General features: G+C 42.7%; 3 protein-coding genes across 3 annotated transcripts; 1 reads left to right on the top strand and 2 right to left on the bottom strand.

The window, feature by feature from the left end:
• The first annotated feature begins 850 nt into the window (after window positions 1-850).
• On the top strand, window positions 851-10,112 carry NUDT15 (nudix hydrolase 15). Its single transcript, XM_004604658.2, has 3 exons — window positions 851-1,034; window positions 4,432-4,628; window positions 5,507-10,112. The coding sequence occupies exons 1-3, from the start codon at window positions 880-882 to the stop codon at window positions 5,641-5,643; spliced, it is 489 nt and encodes a 162-aa protein (XP_004604715.1). The 5' UTR covers window positions 851-879; the 3' UTR covers window positions 5,644-10,112.
• A 530-nt stretch (window positions 10,113-10,642) lies between these two features.
• Window positions 10,643-23,053, bottom strand: MED4 (mediator complex subunit 4). Its single transcript, XM_004604569.3, has 7 exons — window positions 22,901-23,053; window positions 21,105-21,171; window positions 20,694-20,864; window positions 17,656-17,713; window positions 15,647-15,733; window positions 13,230-13,361; window positions 10,643-11,269 (listed from the first exon to the last, which is right to left on the bottom strand). The coding sequence occupies exons 1-7, from the start codon at window positions 23,023-23,025 to the stop codon at window positions 11,097-11,099; spliced, it is 813 nt and encodes a 270-aa protein (XP_004604626.1). The 5' UTR covers window positions 23,026-23,053; the 3' UTR covers window positions 10,643-11,096.
• Window positions 21,323-21,593, bottom strand: LOC101541942 (60S ribosomal protein L39-like). Its single transcript, XM_055123707.1, has one exon. It carries the CDS (start codon window positions 21,591-21,593, stop codon window positions 21,438-21,440), a length of 156 nt encoding a protein of 51 aa, XP_054979682.1. The 3' UTR covers window positions 21,323-21,437.
• Window positions 23,054-24,009: the final 956 nt, after the last annotated feature.

Genomic DNA, 24,009 nt, shown 5'->3' with positions numbered 1-24,009 from the left:
AGTACTTACAAAGGATGGAGAACGCAGAGAATATGTTTGTGAGTGGAGGGGGCAATACTGTTAAAAAAAAGCTTCATTAGAGCCAGTGAGAGTGCATTGGGTAGGGCACTTACCTTGCATGTGGCAGACCAGGGTTTAGTCTCCAGAACCACACAATAATGTTCCCAGAGTCCCACCTGGAGTGATCCACAGAATAGGCAGAGTTTTTCAAAATATGTGGCCAAACTTTAGAAATAAGAGTTTAAAGGGTTGAAAGTGAAGCAGGTTTCTTGTAGTTTTTGTATCATTTGACTTCCATTTACATCATTTTAGTGTAAATCAAAATTTACAATAGTAAAAAAATCTTCACCCAGAAACTTAGTGGCTTATTTTGTTTGTTTGTTTGTTTGTGTTAAGTTTCTGATTCTGCTGGGCTTTTGTTTTTGTTGGCACGTGGTGTACAAACAACGGACAATACCATCTGTTTTCCCTCTCAAATAGTTAACTAAGTGACTTTCTGATCAGTCCTTAATATTTTCCCATGACTTTTAAGTAAGGCTATTTATACAAGAATGTGACTACAAATATCTGCTCTTACACACTAATTTGAGCTACAGTGAGAAGTGAGAAGTGGAGAGGCTCCTCCTAGGGAACCAGCTGTGCAAGGGCACGAGTCTTATTTCTGAAAGCAGGTGGCGGCTGGTAATGGGACGTTTGGGGAAATTTGAGTATGACTAGGTAATGAATGAACGCGCAACCGCGAGCGGCGGGCTGCGGAAGCAAAGGCCCAGGGGTAGCGGTGCGAAGGCGCCCGCCCGTCCCCGCGCAGCGATTGGTTGGCGGCCCAGAGCGGGGGCGAGCGTCACTTCCTGGCGCGGTCCTAGAGCCCGCCGCGTTAGGATGGCTGGTGCGGGACTGCCGCGGCCGCGGCCGGGAGTCGGAGTCGGCGTGGTGGTGACCAGCAGCCGGCACCCGCGGTGCGTGCTCCTGGGCAAGCGGAAAGGGTCGGTCGGCGCGGGCACGTTCCAACTTCCCGGCGGTCATTTGGAGTTCGGGTGAGCCACGGTAGGGTGAGCCCCTAGGACGCTGACCGTGCGCGCGAGTGACCCGTCCACGCGTGTGTGAGCGCGCGCGCGCCCCCGGCTCCCCGCGGACCTGCCGGCGGGCGGCCGAGCATCTCGGACCCTGGGCTGTGCGGTGGGGCAGCCCGGTCCCTGCCCGGGACTTGGTCTGTGGGAGGTTTGGAAACACTTAGTGGCACCGTGAAAAACGGAAATTGACTCTCAGCATCCAGACGTCCACATGTGTCAGTTAATGAACTGCCTGTGATTTACAGGTACACAGCTGGTAAGTAACTGTGTGTGCCATTACTGTCGAAGCATATGGGCACGGAAAACTCTCGCTGTCTCCCTTATACTTTTAATTCTATTTTGTTCTTTTCTGGCGGTGGTGGACTCACCCCGCAGCATCACCCAGGCGAGACAAAGGCCTGCTGCGCACTGAAAATCCTTCCTCAGTTTCTTCATCTTTAAAATGGGGTGTCGGGCGAAGTACTCTTTTAAAGGTACTTTTCTCTAGTTTCGCATTCTGGGATTTGATGTATAAGATGGGCAGAACTGGACAGCTAAGAGGTCTACACAAAGGTGACGAAAGTCTGGAGTTGTGCTAAGTTGTGGAGAGTGAGCTGAAGTCAGCAGTAGATACTCTTAAGGTCTGACCCAGCATTTGTTTTTCCTTTGGCACAAAAATCATGTGAAAGTTAAAGTTAACTAAATCCCTTTATCTCTGTTTCTCAGCTTGTTCTATCATTATTTCACTCCCTCTCCTTTCTAGACGATTTTTTAATTATTATTTTGAATTATTATTATTATTTTTTTGTAAGGGCGAGGGACACTCAATGATGCTCAGGGCTTACTCCTGGCTCTGCACTCAGGAATAACTACAGGCGGTGCTAAGGGGACCATATGGGGTCCTTGATCCAGGATCAAACCCAGGTCAGTAACGTTTACAGCAAGGCGAGCACCTTTCACACTGTATTGTCTCCTGTGGTTTAAATTTAATTTTTTTAAATTGGTGTTTATGAGTATTTTAGGTAGGGCTGGAGCGATAGTACAGCGGTTGGGCGATTGCCTTTCACATGGCCAACCCGAGTCCGATTCCTCCGCCCCTCTCGAAGAGCCCGGTAAGCCACCGAGAGTATCGCGCCCACACGGCAGAGCCTGGCAAGCTACCTGTGCGTATTGGATATGCCAAAAACAGTAACAATAAGTCTCTCAATGAGAGACGTTACTGGTGCCCGCTCAAACAAATCCATGAGCAACGGGATGACTGATACTGATACTGAGTATTTTAAGGGTACAGTATACTCTTCATCATCACCCAATTGCCCAGTCCTCTACCACTGTCCACTGAAGTCTTGCAGCCTACTTCCACACCCGTAGATAACCTCACTTTTGTTGCCAGACTCAAGAGTTTATCTTGATTGGACGTTCTGTCTTCCTTTGCTTTGTTCCTTTACATTGATGAGGAAAATAGACCCCTGTACACATTTCAAAGTGGTTAACAGCAAAGAGTTACTGCCCCGAGGCAGCCAAGTCTGGGTGACATAATGTAGCCATGGAATGTGTTCGGGATGTCCTGGAGATGGTCATAGCCTTACATTGGAAATGGACTCCCAGTGTGCCCCTGTCCTTGAGATGGTCTTGCATCTTTGCAGGTGGCACACTTAGGAATTTCTTCTGTACTCTCCCGCCAGCTGCCTGCAAATGCCGTATCCCGTATCAGATATTCATTCTATAGTTGGGTACTGTCACCTTTGTTCGGACCAAGTCTTTCAGATGAGCTCTGCTGGGTCCCTGGCATAAAAAACCTGAGTTCTGTCAACTCTCAGAGCCTGAGGCTCAAGGTGAGAAGTTCCACAACAATAGAAGTGAGATCATCGAGTATTTTTCTTCTGACTTATTCCACTCATTATGAGTCTGTTCAGTTCCATCTGTGTTGTAGCAAAAGGCAGTATTTCCTCATTTCTTATAGGTGTGAGAAGCCTTTCATTATGTATATATACACTCTGCTGTTCTTCGATACTTAGGTGGTTTTTTCTATACCTTGGCTGTTTTAAAAATAGCATTACAATGAATATTGGTACAGAAATATATTTCTTTGAGTGTTTTGTGTTCTTTGGCTAGATGCCTAGGAATGGAATTGATGGATCATATGGTAGATGTTTTTTTAAAGTTATCTCCATGCTTTTTCTTATGAGGCTGGGCCAACTGCTAGTTCTTGGGCACTTGGGTTGTTTCCAGATCTTAGTTGTTGCAAATGGTGCTGCAGTGAACATAGGAGCACAAATGCCTTTTTCTTTTTCTTTCTTTTTTTCAGTTTTTGGTTCACACCTGGTGGTGCTCAGGGCTTAGTCGGTGCTCAGGGATCACTCTTGGTGTGCTTAGGGGACCACATGGGATGCCGGTGACTGAATCTGGGTGGGCCACATCCATGGCAAATGCCTTACCTACACTGCACTATTTTCTTGAGAAATCTATATACTGTTTTCCAGAGAGACCAAATTAGTTGACATTCCCATAGTACATGAGGCTTCTTTTTTCTTCACAAGCATGCCAGCACTGGTTAAATCTGACCATTGCTAGCAAACCTTTGGGTTTATATGGCATTTGTTTGCTTTTTTTGTTGTACTCTTTGGAATTACAGATGTTATTGCCACATTAAAATTCTGAGGCTATAGGAAAATGCATACTCTAATTTTGGTATAACCACCATGTGTTATACCTTTTTTCTTATCCAAAGTCATGAACTTTGAATTCAAACCCAGTGCTAATTGATTACAAGAGCCTGTGCTTTATTTATTTATTTTTAATTTAATTTTATTTATTTTCAGAGCCTGTGCTTTAAACTAATGTTCTGAACTCCCTTAGTTTGTATACCATACCCAGACTTGTGAACTCCTGCTAAGATTAGCTAAATGTTCATCATTTGTCCAGTAAGAAGTCCTTTTGGTCTTCAAATATGTAGGCATTAATGTACAAAATGTCAAAAGCACAATTTATGAGCTTTAAACAAATTTAAAATTGGTTTGTTGTTCTAAAGCATGAACCAGGGGCTGGAGCAATAGCACAGTGGCCAAGGCGTTTGCCTTGCACACGGCCAACCCGGGTTCGATTCCTAGTACCCCATATGGTCCCCTGAGCACCGCCAGGAGTAATTCCTGAGTGCAGAGCCAGGAGTAACCCCTGTGCGTTGCTGGGTGTGACCCAAAATGCAAAAATAAAATAAAATAAAATAAAGCATGAACCAAATAGAGTTCTTCTTGCTTTATGTTAGATTTTTCTAGCCAAGAATTTAATGAGAAAAAAGAAGCTACCTAAAAAAGAATTGAATCCAATGGTGTGTTTCTGTATTTCGGAGAATTGAATCCAATGGTGTGTTTCTGTATTTCAGAGAAAGCTGGGAAGAATGTGCTCAAAGGGAAACCTTGGAAGAAGCAGCTCTTCACCTGAAAAATGTTCGCTTTGCTTCTGTTGTGAATTCTTTTGCTGAGAAAGAGAATTACCATTATGTTACCATATTAATGAAAGGAGAAGTCGACATGGTTCATGATTCAGAACCAAAGAATGTGGAACCTGAAAAAAATGAAAGTAAGGGACTTATTTATAATAATGCTATTTTCCTTGAGGAGAAAATACCGGTTCAGGTTTTTTGGGTTTTTTTTTCCCTCTTGGTGTCTCCTAAGTGGTGCTCAAGGGACCACTTGGCTGACCTGGCCCTGGGGGAAGCAGTGCTATTGGGCCACCAGGATTCCATCCAGCAGTGCTTGGGAAGCCGGGGATCGAACTCCAGCCAGGCATCCTCTATACTATCTCGTGACCCTAGATTTATTTATTTTTTGTTGGGCCTCACCAGGCTATGCTCAAGACTTACTTCTGGCTCTGCACACAGGGATCTCTCTTGGCAGTGCTTAGGGGATCATATATGGTGCCGGGGATCAAACCAGGATTGGCAGTTTTCAAGGCAAGCACTCTGGCTGCTGTTTTACCTCTCTGGCCCCTAGAGTTTAGTTTTGAAATGTAATGTATTCATATAATGAGCATAGGTTAATATTATTTTTAAATATATTCTAAGTTTTAACATTTTTGCATTGTTAGGGATAGAACTTAGAATCTCATACACATAAAGCATGAAATACTGAGCCACATTCTAGCCCCGTTTCCTTATTTTTATCTTTTCTATAGGCAACCCCCCCCCCAAAAAAAAACCTAGAGACAGATATTATGCAATAGTTAAGCTTCCTTAAATATGGTGTCTCTGTTGACCTTTATCCCTTTTGTTAGGGGGGCCAGTAGTATACTCAGTGGCTAAGTGGTGCTAGGAATCAAATTTCCTGCATGCAAAGCATTAAAATTTTTTGGAGGGTGGCATAGGTTAGCATTCCAAAATGAATGTCGTTTCTCTCCCTCCCTTCCCCCATCCCTTTTTTAAAGCCAAATAAACTGAAATTGATGTCTTTCTGTTTTAGGCTGGGAATGGGTTCCATGGGAAGAATTTCCTCCATTGGACCAGCTTTTCTGGGCACTCCGTTGTCTAAAGGAACAAGGCTATGATCCATTTAAAGAAGATATGGATCATCTGAAAGGATACAAGGGAAATCACTGATAAGCGAACAAGAAAAGATATCCCTGAATTCTTTTTTTCAAAAGAAGAAAGATCTTAGAGAAAGGAAAAATATTTATATTTCAGAAATCTATTTGACCAAGAAGTTTCAGATGATTGACAGTTTATTTGCAGTTTTCCTAATATAACCACCAGTCTTTCTGCGAGTACTTATGGAAACTTTTCTGGAATTCTGTAAGAATCTGTGCATTTCAGACACACAGCATGATCAATGATGATCACATTTTGGTTAATTGTTCGGTTTCTCTGTGATATTTACTGTGTTGCACTGATACCAGCTTGCATAAGGAAAGGTGCAGTGAGATTTGCTGTAATGTTTCAGTTCAAACAGAGAGCCTAATCCAACTGTGAATACAATGTGCTTGTAGAGTTCATGGTATGTGTTGATTTCCCCCCTTGTTTTATTTAAAACAAATTTTATTTTGGTAAATGCTATAAAAGTACTTGTTATTAGAGCAAATAGGAGTGATCATTAGTGTATTTTCCAGGTTTCTGATGGAGAACCAAGAGTAGGAGTTGTGAAACAAACTAGGATCTATTTCTTATCACTGACAGACAATGATTTTAGACTTCTCAATCTCTGTGAGATCCAGCACCCTTATGTATAAAGTGAGATTAAACTTGGACCTTGGTTCTCAAACCACTGAGGAGGTCTTAAGAGTTTGTAAGGTCATATCATACCATGACATTATTTGCCTTTTTCACTCTTTGTTGAGTGTAGAGAGGAGCTTTCCAGAGGCTACATGAATATACTCTTAACAGCCTACTAACAAAATATAAAAGTAGACTTGTGAATCCAGCTCTCTTTTGTTAAGCTAAAGAAATTCACATAAATTGCAATCACTAGTCCTTTTCATCCTCCTTTATTAGAAAAGTTACTTTTTCATAAAAATTATATTAGCATGTGGCTGGAGCGATAGCACAGATAGCACAGCGGGTAGGGCGTTTGCCTTGCAGGCAGCTGACCCGGGTTCGATTCTTCTGTCCCTCTCAGAGAGCCTTGAAAGCTACTGAGAATATCCTGCCCACACAGCAGAGCCTGGCAAGCTCCCCGTGGTGTATTCATATGCCAAAAACAGTAACAAATCTCACAATGGAGTCTTTACTGGTGCCCTCGAGCAAATCAATGAACAAAGAACAGTGCTACAGTGCTACATATTAACATGTAATTATTTTCAAGCTGGAGAGATAGTACAGCCAGTAGGGCCTGTGCTTTGCACAAAGCAAACCCAGTTTCAGTTCCCAGCATCTCTTATGGTCTCCCAGCACCAGCACAAATAATTCCTGAGTGCAGAGCCAGGAGTAACCCCTGAGCATCATAGGTGTGGCCTCCATATAAAAAACAAAACAACAAAAAAACATACAAAACACTTCAAATAAATTAGTAAAAATATTAAAATTTCTTTTAAAATTCCTATGAGTAGATAAAACTCTACAAAAGTGAAAACTCCTTGAGGCCCTTTAACTTCAGAGCATAAAGAGCTGCAAAACCATGGGCTGGAGAGATAGCACAGCGGGTAGGGCGTTTGCCTTGCACGCGGCCGACCCGGGTTCGATTCCCAGCATCCCATATGGTCCCCTGAGCACGGCCAGGGGTAATTCCTGAGTGCAGAGCCAGGAGTAACCCCTGTACATTGCCAGGCGTGACCCAAAAAAGCAAAAAAAAAAAAAAAAGCTGCAAAACCAAAATGTTTAAAAAAACTGCTTAGACCATTAATACAAATCTGTGAAATCCTGTGCTTCTAGAGCTAGCTGCATTGGACTATTTTTCTTTCAAAAGACTGGAGTGTTTTAAAATTTCTTTACTGAATCATCATGATCAAGCACCAGACCCTTCACTGAAGCCCCCAGTTTCCCTCCTACCCCCCAGCCTGCCTCTATGGCAGCCACTTTCCCTTTTCCTTCAGGCACTGTAGTTTGCAGTACTGTTACTGAAAGAGTATCAAGCATATCACTTTACCTCCTTTCATCACTCAGTTCAGTATTTCAGTATTTCTTGTCATATATGCTACAAATTTTTCTCCCCCTGGGGCCAAAGAGAAGTACCGGGGCTAATAATTTCCTTGCAAACAGCTGATTCCAACTCAGTCTCTTGCACCATATGCACTACATATGGTGCTCTGAGCATGACCAAGAGTGAGTCCTGAACACCTCTGGGTGTGGCCCAAAAACCAAAACAAAGAATGATATAGGGTTAAATAGTACAGTACTGGGGTTAAGGCACTTGCCTTGCAAAAGGTCAACTCTGGTTTGATCCCTGGTATCATATATGGTCTCCCAAACACCAGGAGTGATCTCAGAGCATAGAGCCAGGAGTAAGCCCTGAGCACCACTGGATGTACAGAAAATTAAAAAAAAAAAAAAAAAGAGGGGCTGGAGTGATAGCACAGCAGGTAGGGCGTCTGCCTTGCACGCGGCCGACCCGGGTTCGATTCCCAGCATCCCATATGGTCCCCTGAGCACAGCCAGGGGTAATTCCTGAGTGCAGAGCCAGGAATGACCCCTGAGCATCGCTGGGTGTGACCCAAAAAGAAAAAAATAAATAAAAGCTATAAAAAAAAAGATTTTTTTTTTCAGGAATAAATATTTAGAAATTTTTCATAAACATTTTTTTTTTTATTGTAGTTTTGGGCCACACCTGGCAGCGCTCAGGGATTATTTCTGGCTCTATGTTCAGGGGTCAGTCCTGGTCAGCTTGTAGGATCATATGTGATGTTGGAAATTGAACACGGGTCAGCTGTGTAAAGCAAACGCTCTACATGCTGTTCTCTGTCCCCCTTTTTTCTTGTTTTAAACTTTTAAATTCCTGTGAGATACACTACACCCTTACAAATCATGATTGGATTTCAGCAATACAGTATTCCAACACCCATCCCTCCACCAGTGTACACTTCCCAGTACCAGTGTCCCCAGGCTCCCTCCCATCACCCTCCCCCCCACCCCCTCCCCCCAGCTTGCCTCTATGCCAGGTGTATTTCTTTCTCTCGTCTTTTGTCTGCCCTTTTTTTGAAAGTAAAGTAAAATTTTATTTAGGGTAGGAGAGAGTACAGGTGTTAAGATGCTTGTACACTGTTGACCCAAGTTTGATCCCTGGTACTACATATGGTCCTGAAGCATCACTAGAAGTGCCCTTCAAGCACAGAACCAAGAGTAAGCTGAGCACCCCATCCCCCAGTCAAACCCAAAGCCCCTCCTCTCCCCCCCCAGTAAAGTTGAAAGCTGAATATGTCTCTGGAGATGACGGCAAATCTTCAAGATAGAAAATGCACCTCATTTATATGTCACACTGTGACAAAAGCTATTTCTATCAGTTGTTTGAGGCCATGTTACTCAAGGATCTGCTATACTGTATTGTCTCCTTACAAGAAAGTTCCTTTATCTAAAGACCTTGTCTTTCTGTGGCTTATTTGGTGCCATGTTCTTTATAGTGGCTTTTGCTTTGGGGTCACACCAGTGGTGACCCCAAAGTGGGGGAACAGTATGTGGGGCTAAAAATTGAACTAGGATTGGCAGCATACAAACACTCTAACCCCTGTACTCTCTCTCTCTGGTTCTCTTGGTTTTTAAATAAAATACTTTGAACTGAAAAGGTGCTCATACTCTTGGAGAAAGTGGCAGTGATGAGGGACCTTAAGAGCTGTGGGGTGCGGTGATTCAGACTGGCCATAGAAAGGAACAGGCAGCTAAGGAACCAGTTCTTGAATCCTGTTTCTAACAGTTGGGTGACTGGCCACTTTAAAGAGGTTTTATTTATTTTTGCTTTTTTGGGTCACACCTGGCAATGCACAGGGGTTACTCATCTCTGCACTCAGGAATTACTCCTTGTGGTGCTTGGGGGACCATATGGGATACTGGGGATTGAACCCGCATCTGCCGCATGTAAGACAAATGCCCTGCCCACTGTACTATCACTCCAGCCCCTAAAGAGGTTTTAAAATGCAACCATTTATGGAGTTGGAGAGCAATGCAATGGGCAGGGCACTTATCCTGCATGTTCAATCGCTGGCACCCCACATGGTCCCTTGAGTACTGCCAAGGTGTGCCCCCCCAAATGTAAACAACACGACCATATTTTGCACAAGTCTAATAATCCTTCATTGATGAGGGGTGTTTTTTCTAACTCTTGGTTATGAAAGCATGTTCTTTAAAACCTTGGTCATTGGAATGCAATTTTATCATAAATCCAGCCTGATGGCAGCATTACTATTTGTATTTCATCAAAATGAAATTCTATTGTTACATCACCAAGACACAATATTTTGTGTATAGAAAGCCTACCTGAATTAGAAAAATACTAAAAGAACCTATTCAGTACTGAACAGCAATGCTTGAGTATATTTTCACACCAAACCAAGAGAAACTGTAGCTTTTGATGAAGAAATGTAAAAAATGTTAGCCACTGACTTTATGGACAGTTTTATCATGGGAAAATAAAGTGTCTATGAATCACTGCAGTGTGGGCTTTTTCCCCCCTCTTGGTTACACTTCCCATCCTCATGCTTGCTGTACACGGGTATCAAAGGGTATCAGATGTGCTGATCTAGATGTCTTTTTTAGTACTCCAAGATCAAATGAAACTTTTCACCATAGGAAAAAAAGCAGCAATCTTAATAGTAGGACTTTTCTTGGTTTTGTCTAAAGACATACATGAACTCTGGGTTCTGTCAGAAGAGACCCGTATCAGATGTTTATTTTAAGTCACTCAGCTTGTGGCATCTGTAACAGCAGAAGTTGAAAGTGATAGTATCAAAGATCATGGAGACAAAAATACTTGCCTTAGGCTAGAGATTAAGCTGAAGAGGGAAGGGGGATTAAGGTGCTTGCTTTGCATGTGGCAAACTCTGGATCCATCTCCAACTTCAACTATGGTCCCCCAAGCACCACCAGGAGTGACCCCAACAAACAAAACCCCCAGAATTCTAAGTGTATAAAATGCAATAGAAATAATTTTAGAGTGAAGGAATATTTTAAATTAAGAAAATACAAACAAAAATGATTTATTTACAATAATTACAATAGTTACAAATAATACAGAGAATTTCTCCTGTTACTGTGACAGAAGTTAACAGCCTTCACTTTCAAATGAGGTTTGGATTTTGAGAGTATGATATACAATCAGCACAGTCCTTTTCTTTTTTTTTCTTTAGGTTTTCTACATATTTCCAAGACTATATTACAGGCCATTTCCTTCAAGTTTTATTTAAATAACTACTTTGTACAAGTCAAACACAACTGGAATAGAACAGGGTCAGATAGCACTGACCAGAATAATCTTTTCCAACAGCAAATTATTCTCTAGTAGTCACCTAGTGGTTTAGAACTAAAACCATGATTATGTCTTTAAAGAGAAAAGTCCACTGTGATTTTTAATGGACTGCACAACTGCACTTAGAGTTTTTTAGTATTCATTCTATGTTACTTGTCATCAATGACGTTTAATCAGAGTCACTACTGCTGCTTGAGGAATCTGTTGACATAACTTCTACATCATCTTCGTTTTCTTTATTATGTCCCGGAGGTTCCAATAAAAAGTCACTACTGTGACTTGGTGGCAACATATTAATTGACATATCATTTGACTGCCATGGGTACTGAGGAGCAAGGACATCTGGAGAAAAGAAGAAGCATGTATAAGAACATTTCTACCACGGACTAATTTTTCTTTTGCTGGTCATGAAGTAAAACATTTTTAAGGCTGGAATCAAAATACACATTTGGCTAAGATTAAACTGTTTATGGTATTTTATTAACTAGAACCTGTTGTTTAAATCTGACTTTCCCTTAATTAACTCTTTAGGAAAAGTCAACTGACATTTTTTCACTTGTAAAACATTGATGGTAACAAATCAAATATTTCCTTCAGGAGGGAGGATGCAGCGCAAAGTTTAGCACTAGCTTTGCATTTGGGTGGGGTTTTAGGAATCTATTCCTAAAAAGGGGGATATAGTCCATAAGCCAGTGTAGATCAAGACTAAGATTTTAAAAGAGCTAAAACAGTTCTATAACTGGTGAAAAGATGGCCAGTTATTAAATTCCTCTTAATCCTCAAACCCACCCTTCTCCACGGACCCTGAAAATATTTCTCCTTTGTCAACAGACAAAGTTTTGTCAGTAGGGGGCACTCGAGTGCCTTTACAGGAGGAATAGCTTATCTTGCTGAATTTGGCTGTTTCCTCATTCTTCTGGTATCTGGTGGTTTTGTTGTATTTTATCATCTTCACCCTTAACAAATTTCAGCTTCATCTCAGAGGGTGCTGTCCCAGTTGTGTCACCCTTACTCCGAAAAGAAACTTCTCTGCAAGTCTCAGGCATCAGAATAGGTAATTTCTGCTTGTCAGTTCTGGCCTGATACCTCACCTAACTGCTCTGCTATCCAGTGGGTCAAGCAATAGACCCACAATGAGGGCATCAAGGTATGTGTCAGCCTTGGGCTTGGATGGAGAGGCACCTCATCTATCAGTCCGCACAGGGGGAGATGGTAGGGTTGGAGGTAGTGGTGGTATACTCTGCCTTGGTCTTAGGTCAAGTCACTGATTCCTGTATTTGTTATTCCTGTCTTTTAGCAGGATCTTGTTAGTTACTAAAAAGGTTTTAAATTTTCCTTGCTCACATTGTTGGTGTGGTTGCCAACTCCTAACTGGACCATGGTTTGCGTGTGACACAGAGCAATCACAATGAGAACAATGAGATGGCCTGGGAAACTAATGAACAGGGAGTTCCCAGGACGTAACCGAAATGATGCTTACAGCATTTAGTAACCAGCAGTTTTTGGACTTATTTTTGGGCCACACCCAGTGGTGCCCAGGACTTCTGTCTCTGCACTCAGGAATCATATTCCTGGAGGGCTTGGGGGACCATATTGAGTGCCAGGGATTGAACCAGGTCAGCAGCGTACAAGGCAAGTGCTCGACCTGCTGTACTATCTTGCTCTAGCCCCAGTAACCGAAATTTCTGCAATAAAATGCTAAGTCCCCCAAAGGGCACTCAGTCTTTCTAACTTCAATGTAAAAACCAGAGCGGAAATGAAACAAGTGTTCAAGGAGCCTATTTTTTCCTGTCTTACACTGTTCTTAAACTTTAAAAATGTTTTACAAATCAAAACAAGATAAAATTTGGTAGCCATAAAATAAAAACAGCATACCTTTAGAACTTGAGGAAAGCTCACAATAAATTGATTATAATTAAAACTGATTTTAAAAGGCTTTATTTTTTTCTTGCAGGTTCTTCAGAGCATATTCGTTTTAGTTTTTAAACTGAACACATATACCATCTTACAATTTACACAGTATGATTCACAATTTTTAAAAAGTGTATTTAGAGCAATAATTTTTAAAAAGGCATGCAATCACTAAGAAAAATGGTATTTAGCATGGCGGAGAAACTCAATTTTCAGTACTTCCATCTAGAACAGTCTTTAACATAAGCAAAAGGTAGCATAAAAACTCCTCTGTGTGTGTGTGGGGGGGGAGGTGTGGGAGTGGGGGAGAGGGCACATGTAGAGAACCTAACTACCACTTGGGCCTGGCAAACACCAGCTAGTTTGAAAGCATCCTTCTGAGCAACATTACCTGGCAATCTGCCCGCTGCAAGTGCATCTCCTGGTAGGTGACCGTTCACACCATTAGAAGAGGGATTGTTCATTTGACCCAATAACCCGCTTCTCATCTCTAAGTCAGTTGGGTATGGTCTCCGTGGGTCCCCTTATTTAAAACAAACAAACAAAAACAACCTTTACATACAATACAAGAATCTGGGCAAATGCCTTGCATGTGAAGGACCTGGGCTGATCCCTGACACCATAAATAGTAGCACTGTCGTCCCGTTGTTCATCGATTTGCTCGAGCGGGTACCAGTAACGTCTCCATTGTGAGACTTGTTGTTACTGTTTCTGGCATATCGAATACACCACGGGTAGCTTTCCAGGCTCTGCCAAATAGTAAACAATGACAAATGGTTGATACATTCATGTACTATATGACTTTTGAAACCTTCCAGCAATATTTTAAAGTTTTAGAGGAGAGATCATCATAACAGTTGTTTTCAGCAACTTATTTAAAATTACATGCATTCTGAGTGTTAAGACTATATACTGCTTCATATGTGGGCAAAAATAACATTTTAGCAAAATTCCAAATGACAAAAGATACTGATTCTTCTTTCTAGTAAGGAAAGAGAAATATATACTCTGAAGAGGCTACTCCAAACTCAGGGATTGCTCCTAGTGGTGCCTGGGGGGGAATCATGTAGTGCAGGGGATAAAATCTGGGCCTCTTTAAAGGGATATACATGATAATCTTTCAGTACCTGTATTGTAAACCATAATGTCCAAGGGGTGGGGGAGGAGAAGGGGGAGAGAAAGAGAGAGATGGAGACAGAGAGAGAGGAGAGGAGGGGAGAGGGGAGAGGAGAGAGACAGACAGACCAACAGAGTACAATGGTAGTGGGAAATATGCACTTGTACAGACACCAGTGTTGGAACTGTATGACGGAACCCAATCATGAGCAACTTTGTAACTGTGTACCTCACTGTCACTTATTAAAACCAACAACAACAACAAGAAAAAAACAGAGTGGGAAGGAGGGCAGGGGAGGGCTCCAGCAAGCACTGGAAGCTCCAGCCTGTTGGAGATGATAGTGCCCAGGTGGGGTCACACTGGTTTTCTTGGTTTGTTTTTGGGCCACACTGGCAGTGCTCAGGGGTGCTGGGGCTCGAACCCACGTCAGCCACATGCAAGCCCCACCTGCTATACTATCTCTATGGCCCCTGATGGCACTTTTGGGGGGGCAAGAGGGGTATTATTTTGGGGCCACATCTAGCAATGCTGAGATTACTCCCGGATCTGCACTCAAGAATCACTCCTGAAGGTGCTCAGGGGACCATATGGATGCCAAGAATTAAACATGGGTTGGTGGCATGCAAGGCAAAAACCCTATTCACTGTACTATCACTCCAGCTCCTGCAGGTACACATTTTTTAAAAGACAGAAAGGACTGACAAACACAGGATTGTTTCAAAACTATTATCTAACCAGCATCTTTGATTATATTATTACTGTAATTTTCCAGTGGAGTTATCAGGATTCAATAATGTTCATTTATAATCATAAAAATGTAATAAATAGCAATTTGGGGTTAATAAAAAAGATGGCCAGATTTTCACACCCTGAAAAGATGTAGCTGTCCGCTTGGTGTTTTTTGGGGCCACATCTGATGTGCTTAGTGAACATATATGTACAGGGGACTGAATATGGGCTGGCCACCTGATGGGTAAGCATCTTCACCCCTGTACTTTCTCTCCATTCAACCCTTCAGTGTTTTTGGCATTATAAACACCAAAGGAGTTAACAAAGTTGAAATAACCAACTCCCACTCCATCCCAAAGATTCTATGCTATTTTACCTTGGATCTATCTCTGCTTATGTCACCCAGTGCCAATGTAAGTGCAGACTACTACTATAACTGCTGACTTTAGCTACTTCATTCCTTCCCAGCGCTCAGTGCTTCATATTTAATACCTAAGAATTGACTGTTTCAGACTGGAATCTTTGTGGAATCAAAATGGTTGTAAAGCAATGGCCTTTGCTCAGCCTAGGTCTTACAGGCATATATTATCTACAGTTTTAGAATCATCTCATGTTTTGTATTTAAAAACAAAAACACATTCAGGCTGAGAGATAGTACAGCGGGCTAAGAAGTGCTTGCTCTGCACACAGATGACCTGGGTTCAATCCCTGCCACCCCAAGCTCCACCAGTAATGATTTCTGAGCACAGAGTCAGAAATGCTGCTGGATGTGGACCCAAAACAAATAAATAAAAATTATACACTTAACAAAGAAAAGAAACATAATCCTTATTAGCAATAGCTTTGCACAACTCCAAACTGATCAAGCCTGTGATCTTTATTCTTATTGACAGGGAGCAGGTGAACAAAATAAAATAACTGTATATTCAAATAATTGTATATTGAATCAAGAAAGGTATTACCTGGAACCCAGGTCAGTGGGGCACACACAGCATTACTTGCACTAATCCTATGTGCATACTTAATTATTTCTTCAGAGGAGATAGCACCTGAATCAAGAGGCAAGTTTCACAGTTTAGTAAATAAACAAATTTATAGAATCCTCTATCATAGTTGCACATCATACTTAAATGACCTGGATGGTAATCTAAGCTAGCTAACTCCTGTATATTATAATCATCAATCATATATATCTCCAAGTTAGAGGGAAAGCACAATTCAGGAAATCATCTTACATAAAGTTTGGAAGACAAGCATAACACTCAATAATCTCCATTATTAACTAACATTAAATACTATTATTATTCTGAAGGCAACAATGCACACAGAAGTTTCATCTCCTAACATAGCCAAGCTGTTAAAACAGGAAAGTTCATACTATACTACTTAGGTATTTACATTGACATAAAGTTGTGACATAGACAAGTACTAGAAAGATACACACAATATATTCACTAGGTTTAAAATAATAAAGCTCCTAAATAATACATATATAGTATGGCCTGATAGTTTACTTTCAAGGGCTAGGGACATGGCTCAAGGGCTTAAGCATATGCTTTGCATATAAGAGCCCTAGTTTCAATCTCTGGTACTGCATGGTCCCTAAGCACAATGGGATCCACTGGCTGTGGCCCCAAACAAACAAGAATGTTTGGCGGGGGAAGGCAGAGATAGTACAGCAGGTAGGGCATTTGCCTTGCATATAGCTGACCATGGTTCAATCCCTGGTATCCCATATGGTCTCCCAAGCACCACCAAGAGTAATTCCTGAGTGCAGAGCCAGGAGTAACCCCTGAGCATGCCAGGTGTTGTCCCCCAAAACAAAATATAAAACAAAACACAAAACCCAAAAAATCCCAAACAGTTTAGTGGGCCTGGGGAAGTAGTATTGGGGTTAGGATGTATGCAAGGCACATGACCAACCCAGATTTGATCCTGGGGGCCACAAGGCTTCCTGAACACTGCTGGGAATGTAGCCCTGGAACCCACAGAGGCCCTCCCAATGCATGGCCTGAGCAGCATCGGACCCCTCAGGCCTAGCACTGAACCACTGGCTCGGTTGGCTGAGCATCGGTGAGCCTGAACCCAGGGCCTCCTGACCACTTTTTGGGAGTCCCAAAGCACAGGAATATTATTTATTTATTGGGGGTCAAAATTAGGCACGCTCAGGCTATTTTCTGGCTGTGTGCTCAGAACTCCATGTGGGATGCCAGGATTGAGCCAGGGTTGGCCTCATGCAAAGCAGGAAACCTATCTGCTGTACTATCGCTTCAGCCCCCAAGAGTGTTTTTATTTCAGAATATATGTTCATGTACATATAAGGATTTGCATTACTCTTGTTATATTTATATAATAAGAAAGACCAAATATCAAGTTATCTAAAAAAGGGAAAGAAAATAAGTAAATCATATTAGAAAGCAAAGTAGCTAAAATTCTTATTATAATTCTCTTTTTAGTACATAAACTGAAACATTCAAAAAGGAAGCCTTTTCCAGGAGACAGACAGAAAGGCACACTGGGTCTCTCTAAGCTCTGGAGGTGAGAGCATCCCAAGGCCTTATCCAGTTCCCAGTGCCTAACATGCCAAGCCCCACTCCAGTGATCAACGAATGCTCTCCTTTCATCATTCTGTACACTGTTTTTCAAACTCCAAATTAAAACCCCACTTCCAATTCACAGCTTTCTTTCCTTTTCTTAGCAACTGTATAAACCCACTGTCTTTATTGCACATTTGGGTACAGTCAACTTGTGGTATATTGCTTGCTATAACCTGAAAAAGGCATGATAGTCCTTAGTAATACCTAGCACAGTGCTAGCACTCAGCAGACATTTTATAATGAAAACTTACTGGAACCCTGTCAAGAGCAGCAAATGGTCACCAAAATATTTTCATCACTTCCTTGAAATAAAAACTTGGATTGTTTCAGAAATATAGTATTTTTCAGAAATATAATATTCCAATGGAACTAACCTTTTCTTGCTTTATCTATTGATTTGAGTTTTTCTTTTGCTTGATAAACAGCTGTTGCCTAATTTAAACAACATTAAAAAAAGAAACATGGTTTAATTTTCACTGTATCAAACCTATACTGGATCAGTTACTGTTTTTTCTTGATAGCCACTGCAGAAGAGAACCAGATCAGGTACAATATCCCCCACCAAGAATCTAGTACTTGCACCTAAAATGGCAAAATTATTTAATAGTTTATGGAGTATACTGTTAAAATGCTAATCTTATTTATAATATCATTAACCTCATATTTGACAATTGTTATAAAGAACCCCACGGCCCCCTCTCCCACAATAAGGTAAACCAAAAAGTAAAATGAGCTTTATCTAGTATATGTATTCACAAGCTGAGAGTCAAAGCCATTTAACGCTTAAATTTCATCTCTGAGGCTGGAGAGATAGTACAGTGAATAGGGTGCTTGTCTTGCACTCTTGCTGACTTGCTGACCAGGGTTCGATTCCGAGCACCCTATATGCAACCCCAACAACCCCCTCCCGACCCCATCAGAAGACATCTCTGAGTGCAAGTCAAGAGAAAGCCCCAAGCATCACCAGGTGTAGTCCAAAAACAAAACAAAAAACTTAAATGTCATCTCTCATGTCTACTCTTGGTGGACAAGATTCATTCAAAATCCTAGTTTCTTTATCTATAAAATGAAATGGTAGTACTGATCTTACATAACTATTATTTAAGACTGAGATAATATGCATCTAGTAAAAATCAAAGGGCCTGGTATACAAGTATCGATGTCAACTTTTATCTGAATCAGTCAGTTCTTTTATAGCCCATCTATTTATTATCGTTTTTGTTTTGTTTTGTCTTTTTGAGTCACACCCAACAATGCTCAGGGGTTACTCCTGGCTCTGCACTCAGGAATCACTCCTGGCGGTGCTTGGGAGACCATATGGGATGCCGGGCATCGAACTTGGGTTGGCCACATGCAGGGCAACCGCCCTACCCACTGTACTGTCGCTCTGGCCCTAATTATTATCTTTGAATCAAAAGTTAGATTTTCAGAAATCTAATCTGAAGAATATAATCCAATTAAAATAAGTTTCTGTTTGTTTGCATATTTAATCACTTAAAAAGGCGGTTGGGGGATGGGTTGGGGATGTACAGGCTGTACTCAGGGCTTATTACTGGCTCTGCACCCAGGAATCATTCTTGGCAGTTCTGGGGGATCATAAACAATGTAGGGGACAAAACTCAGGTCAGCTCTGTATGAGGCAAACACCCCACCCAGTTTTATCTTTCTGGCCCCCCCAAAGGAAGCTCTAAAAGAATATTCATCAAAGCGTGATTTATAATAGAAAGTTGGAACTTAAAAATTCTGTAATCATGTGAAAAAAGTTTGTTTTAGTAAATAGCAATAACATGTCACAGTATTCTGCTGACTGCAAGAGGCAGAAAGAATCATACCAAAATTCAAATAGCAGGGGCAATTTTTGAGATGAGACAGGCCACTTTTCTTCTATTTTCCTCTATTTCCTTAATATATTCTGACAAATAAGTATTCGTTTAGTAGTCAAACTGAGGGAGTAATTTTTGAGAAAAAAAAGCATTTGTGATTTTTTTTTTTCAGTAGGAGGGGTTAAATACTATACTGCTCAGATTCCCACCCCTCAGTGGCAGAGTTAAGATTCGAACTCTTAAATTTTTATTGTACTTTAGGCAACATGATTATAATAGAGTGAATATTTATACCTTTATGTATAATTACTACACTTTAACCATCACCAGAAGTACCCCAGGCGGTCCAGCACTGTACTGATTCACTCTAACTTCCTCCCCCGGCAAACCTTGGTCACAGGGCTTATTTTAATTAGAACATTTTGACACATTTTTGAAAATGGTCATCAGAGGCAAGGATGGTAGCAAGGTTTGGTCCATAGGGGACCCAAATATAAGTATTTCTGCAATACCACCATACAACAATTGCACTGTAGCACTGTCCTATTGTTCATTGATTTGCTCGAGCGGGCACCAGTAACATCTCCATTGTGAGGCTTGTTGTTACTGTTTTTGGCATATCAAATACGCCATGGGTAGCCTGCCAGACTCTGCCATGCGGGTGGGATACTCTAGGTAGCTTGCCGGGCTCTCTGAGAGGAGCGGAGGAATCGAACCCGGGTTGGCCACATGCAAGGCAAACACCCTACCCGCTGTGCTATCACTCCAGCAACTCTATAACAATTACATTAACTAACACTTGGCCAAATAAGTAGGCAAATCATAGTAAAAAAAGAGAAACAAAAATTGCCTCCTTAAAATAGTAGCCAAGAACAAGAAAGGAAAAACTAAAATCCTTGACATACACCTAATTCCATCTAGTTTTGAGAAGACTAAATCATAAATATTTTAATACAGTGGGACCTTGATTAATGCAGGAAGAGAAGCACTGACTTCAGTGCAGCTGAGAAACCCACTTGTAACTTCTGACTCCCCCTAAACTTAGCTTTAATAGCCCCTGGCTGGTTGAATGCCAAACTGAAAAGAACTTTAACAAAAGAATATAACATCTGTTGTATATTAGATGTACCATGGACTATATTGATACAATATTGATACAATAAAACCAAAGAAAAGTGGTTCCAACAAGAGGTTAAGAGAAATATATCTATAATGCCTTTTTTGGCATTTATCAAACTTATGCTACGTTTATTTATAAGAAATTCCAAGTACAAGTGAATCTGCAGTCAAACCTCTCAAGGCCAACTATCTAAATGAAAGATTAAGACTATTAACAACTGAAATATATCAGGACAGGAGAAAAGTGAAACTTCCTATTTCTAAAATTCAGACATACAAATGCTTTAATGAAAATGCAGGCCCAATGTAATACAAACTATAAAGACAGAATGAGCATGATATTATAGGAATCAAATTGACTCACTTTTGGATTTGGAAAGTTTCCCACCATGTCAACTACTTGAGTATTTTTCAGAAATATTAAACAATATCCTTTTCTTAAAACCTTGAAAACCAACCTGTCAACGTACCAGTATCTGTTCTGCTTCCTTTAGCTGCTTTTGCAATTGCTGAATATCATTGTCTCTCTTCTCTACTTCTTTTTCTAAAACTTGCATTTCATGATGGATTTTCCCTTGATTAAGTGCCAATTTCATCAGCTCTTGAAATTCCCCATCTCTGTGAATTAACAACTCTAGCACCTGTCAGATAATAATCAAAACAGACAACTGAAAGGACCCAAACAGCACCACATCCTTGGGGACTTAAATTGCGCTGGGTTGGACAAGGACCATCAGTTAGATCCCTCAGCATAGGGAGGGCCACTGGGGACCTCCCTCCTCCTGGAAGTTTCAATTATTAACTTGAAAGAATCTTAATCATCCCGACCTCATACAAAATAAACAAGAAAGCTGTTTTTAATTAACAAAGAAGCTACTTACTTGGTTTTCCTCTCCAGGCTGTAACAACTTTTGGTTTCTTGAAATTGCCAGCATTTCAATAAGTTCTCTAAAAAAAAAAAAGGAAGGAAAAAAAGAAATCATTGCAAAGCAAACACAACTGAGCTTTCTCAGCCGTTTTCTCCACCCCCCCCCCCCACGGTATCACAAGATTTATTGCTGAATTAGCAACGAGGTACAGAAGCTAGAGAAGAGGAACAGATTCTCTATTCAAAGAAACATGACTTCAGACTTGTGGTGCCTTTCCAACTGCTGTGTGTTCAAGATCCTAGCAGCCTAGCACAGCAAATGTGCATGCGTCTCCTGTGACTCTCCTTACAGACCCAGCTTGGTCCTTCTCCAGCGCCTCCTCTTGGAGTTACACCTGATTTTGTTACCAGTTTTCATCCGAATCCATTGAGGAATAGGACGATTCTGCTTTTGTTTCTCGGCCAGGAACCACTTGATCCTGAAAGTCTTGTGGGAAGACATGGCGAAGCGCCACGTTCTCACGGAGACGATGGCGGCGGAAAGGAGAGAAAAGCTCTCAGTCGGTTTCTGCCTGTCCTGCAGGGCTCATGGCACCTACTGCGCGCGAGTGCTCCGGACTACTGCCCTACGGCATCTCTTCCCTTCAGCCTCAGGATCCCACAAAGGGCCGAGGGAAGCGTTCAAGACAGACCAGCTGCAATCAACCATTCACAGGTCTCAGCGTTGTTCCTCACCAAACCTAGCTTTGCAAGTTGCACTTGAGTTCGCCCCACTTTCTTTAGACTAAGAACAAACTTGTCAGTTCATAGGATTAACAAAAGAGGAAACTCAGCAGCTCTCCAACACAAACTACTGAACCCAAAAAGGCTCCCCCCAGCCCCAAAGCGCTTTCATTCATTGGAACTTTGGGACCCGCTACCTGGCAGAAAAGTTCCACTGGGCCGTACTTGTCAGGCAGTAAGAAGTTGAGTTAACACACAATCTCAGCGGGCACGTGGCCCCCTGGCGTATATTTTGAAGCCGGGAGAATGATTAGAGGTTTTTGAAAAGAGAGCCCTGTTCCTGGTTCATGTGAAAAGATGTAAGTGCAGAGAGGCACGAAGGCAGGCCGGACTGTCTTCTCTGCGCTGGCAGTGGGAAATGGGTACAGGGAGTCAAATCCGAGCAACATGTGGAAGGATCCAACGCCAAGTTGGCACTCCAGGGAGTTAGGGGCGGTTCCGATTTGACAGAAGGGGCCGTGAAAGGCCCCCACGCTGCATTCCAGCCCTCCCAAACCCGCAGGATCGCTCACCTACAGGTGGTGCGACCTCACGTGGCACAGGCCTCCGCACGTGCCCCTTCCGCCGAGCCGCCAGCTGATCAGTTCCTTCCCAGGCACCCCGACCAGTGTCCGAGAGCCCGGCAGGCGCCCGTCTCCCCATCCCCCCACCCCGAGCCCCGGGCTCCAGCAGTGCCGCGCCGCCGTCCCAGCTCCTGCGTCTGCCCTCCCGGGGCTCCTGCAGCTGGGCGGCGACTCTGTCCCCTTCACGACAGTTCTCCCAGTATCGGGGACCCAGGGGGGCGTTCCCGATTCATCGCGAGCCGGTGGAGGGAGGGAGACCTACGGTCCTCGGCTCTCTCAGGTCCCTGTCCTTATTAAACATGTTCTCCATCCCCCAGGAGAGCACTTTTATGCCGCGTGGGGCGCGGGGGAACTCCGGGCGCCCGTGCAGCATCTGTGGGAGCGCGGCCCGGCACGCCGAGCGGAGCCCACGCAGGGCCGCCGCGTCCGCAGCAGAGGGTCCCGCCAGCCCCTAGGACACTACCTCGACAAGACCTCCAGGTCTTCCAGCGCTGACAGCAGCCTCTCTCGCGTGCTGTTCCCGCCCGCCGCCCCCGAGGCGCCGGCCGGCCGCTCCTTCTCCTTCTCGCCGCTCGAAGACGCCGCCATCCTCGCCACTGGCGCAGGGCGAGGCGGGCTCCGGCGGCGGAAGGGAAGGTCACCGAGGCGGCGGGCAAGAGAGGCTCTGTCAGAGCGCCCCCGCGCGCGTCTGGAGGCACACTGCGGGCGCCGGCGCCCTCTGCAGGACCGGCGAAGGCACGGTCGCCGAGCCGAAGCCAAACACGACTGGGAGGGACAAAGCCTTCCGTTATGCGTCTTCTGTTTCTCAAGCGGGAATTCGGCTAGGGATTTTAAATAGTTGAAGCAACAATGTAATGGCCACGTCTGTCAGTTCTTTGTTAAGCCGCCCGGGTCTCCACAGAATTAACTATTAGCATATCTACCCAGGATTGGAGTCTTAAGAGTTAACAGGCTTTACACAAGGCTCAGCCTTTAACTACATGTTAGTTATCTCTTAAACAGGGGCTTAATGGCTCCTGGGTGAACTACAGCAATCTTTACACACTTTCCTCTAAGGAAACTTTTTTGGATCATTTTTAGTGGATTATTCATAGCAAGCCATACAAAATAAATTAATTCGATTCTGCTTTGGGGGCAGGGTTTGGGGGTGGAAATATTCTAAATATGGTGGGGGAAGGTGTAATGGTGGTGGGATTGGTGTTCATTCATGAACAACGATTATTAAATGTAACACATTTCTTAAAAAGTATTAACAGGCTTTGTGAGCTGCGTTCCCAAGGTCTTTTGCAGAAACGTGGGGACAGAGCATCCTGTGACCCTATCTTTACAGATAACTTAGTGAGCAACGCTCACAGATCCAGATGACTTTGCAAACTTAGCAGCACTTTTGCCCTGGTTTTATGTCAGCTCTGGAAATAACCTTGCTAGACCAAACAGTTTCTTTTAATATTGTTTAATGATTTCCTTTGTTTTGACTTGATCTATAAAGTCCTCTGTGCACACAAATATACTCCACTACTTTCCTAGGAACCAGAGAATCTGCTATGACCTGTCATATCATTCTTTGCCTAT

This window comes from Sorex araneus, chromosome 1, assembly GCF_027595985.1.
Source record: "Sorex araneus isolate mSorAra2 chromosome 1, mSorAra2.pri, whole genome shotgun sequence".
NCBI lineage: Eukaryota > Metazoa > Chordata > Mammalia > Eulipotyphla > Soricidae > Sorex > Sorex araneus.
This window is presented reverse-complemented; position numbering and strand designations above follow the sequence as displayed.

Coding starts and splice junctions, on each gene's coding strand:
- MED4 (XM_004604569.3), bottom strand. CDS start 23,025: ATGGCGGCGTCTTCGAGCGGCGAGAAGGAGAAGGAGCGGCCGGCCGGC. Junction 15,734..17,655: donor AATAGATAAAGCAAGAAAAG/GTTAGTTCCATT, acceptor CTCTTGATTCAG/GTGCTATCTCCTCTGAAGAA. Junction 11,270..13,229: donor TGCAGCGGGCAGATTGCCAG/GTAATGTTGCTC, acceptor TCTTTTCTCCAG/ATGTCCTTGCTCCTCAGTAC.
- NUDT15 (XM_004604658.2), top strand. CDS start 880: ATGGCTGGTGCGGGACTGCCGCGGCCGCGGCCGGGAGTCGGAGTCGGC. Junction 1,035..4,431: donor GGCGGTCATTTGGAGTTCGG/GTGAGCCACGGT, acceptor TCTGTATTTCAG/AGAAAGCTGGGAAGAATGTG. Junction 4,629..5,506: donor GGAACCTGAAAAAAATGAAA/GTAAGGGACTTA, acceptor TTTCTGTTTTAG/GCTGGGAATGGGTTCCATGG.
- LOC101541942 (XM_055123707.1), bottom strand. CDS start 21,593: ATGTCTTCCCACAAGACTTTCAGGATCAAGTGGTTCCTGGCCGAGAAA.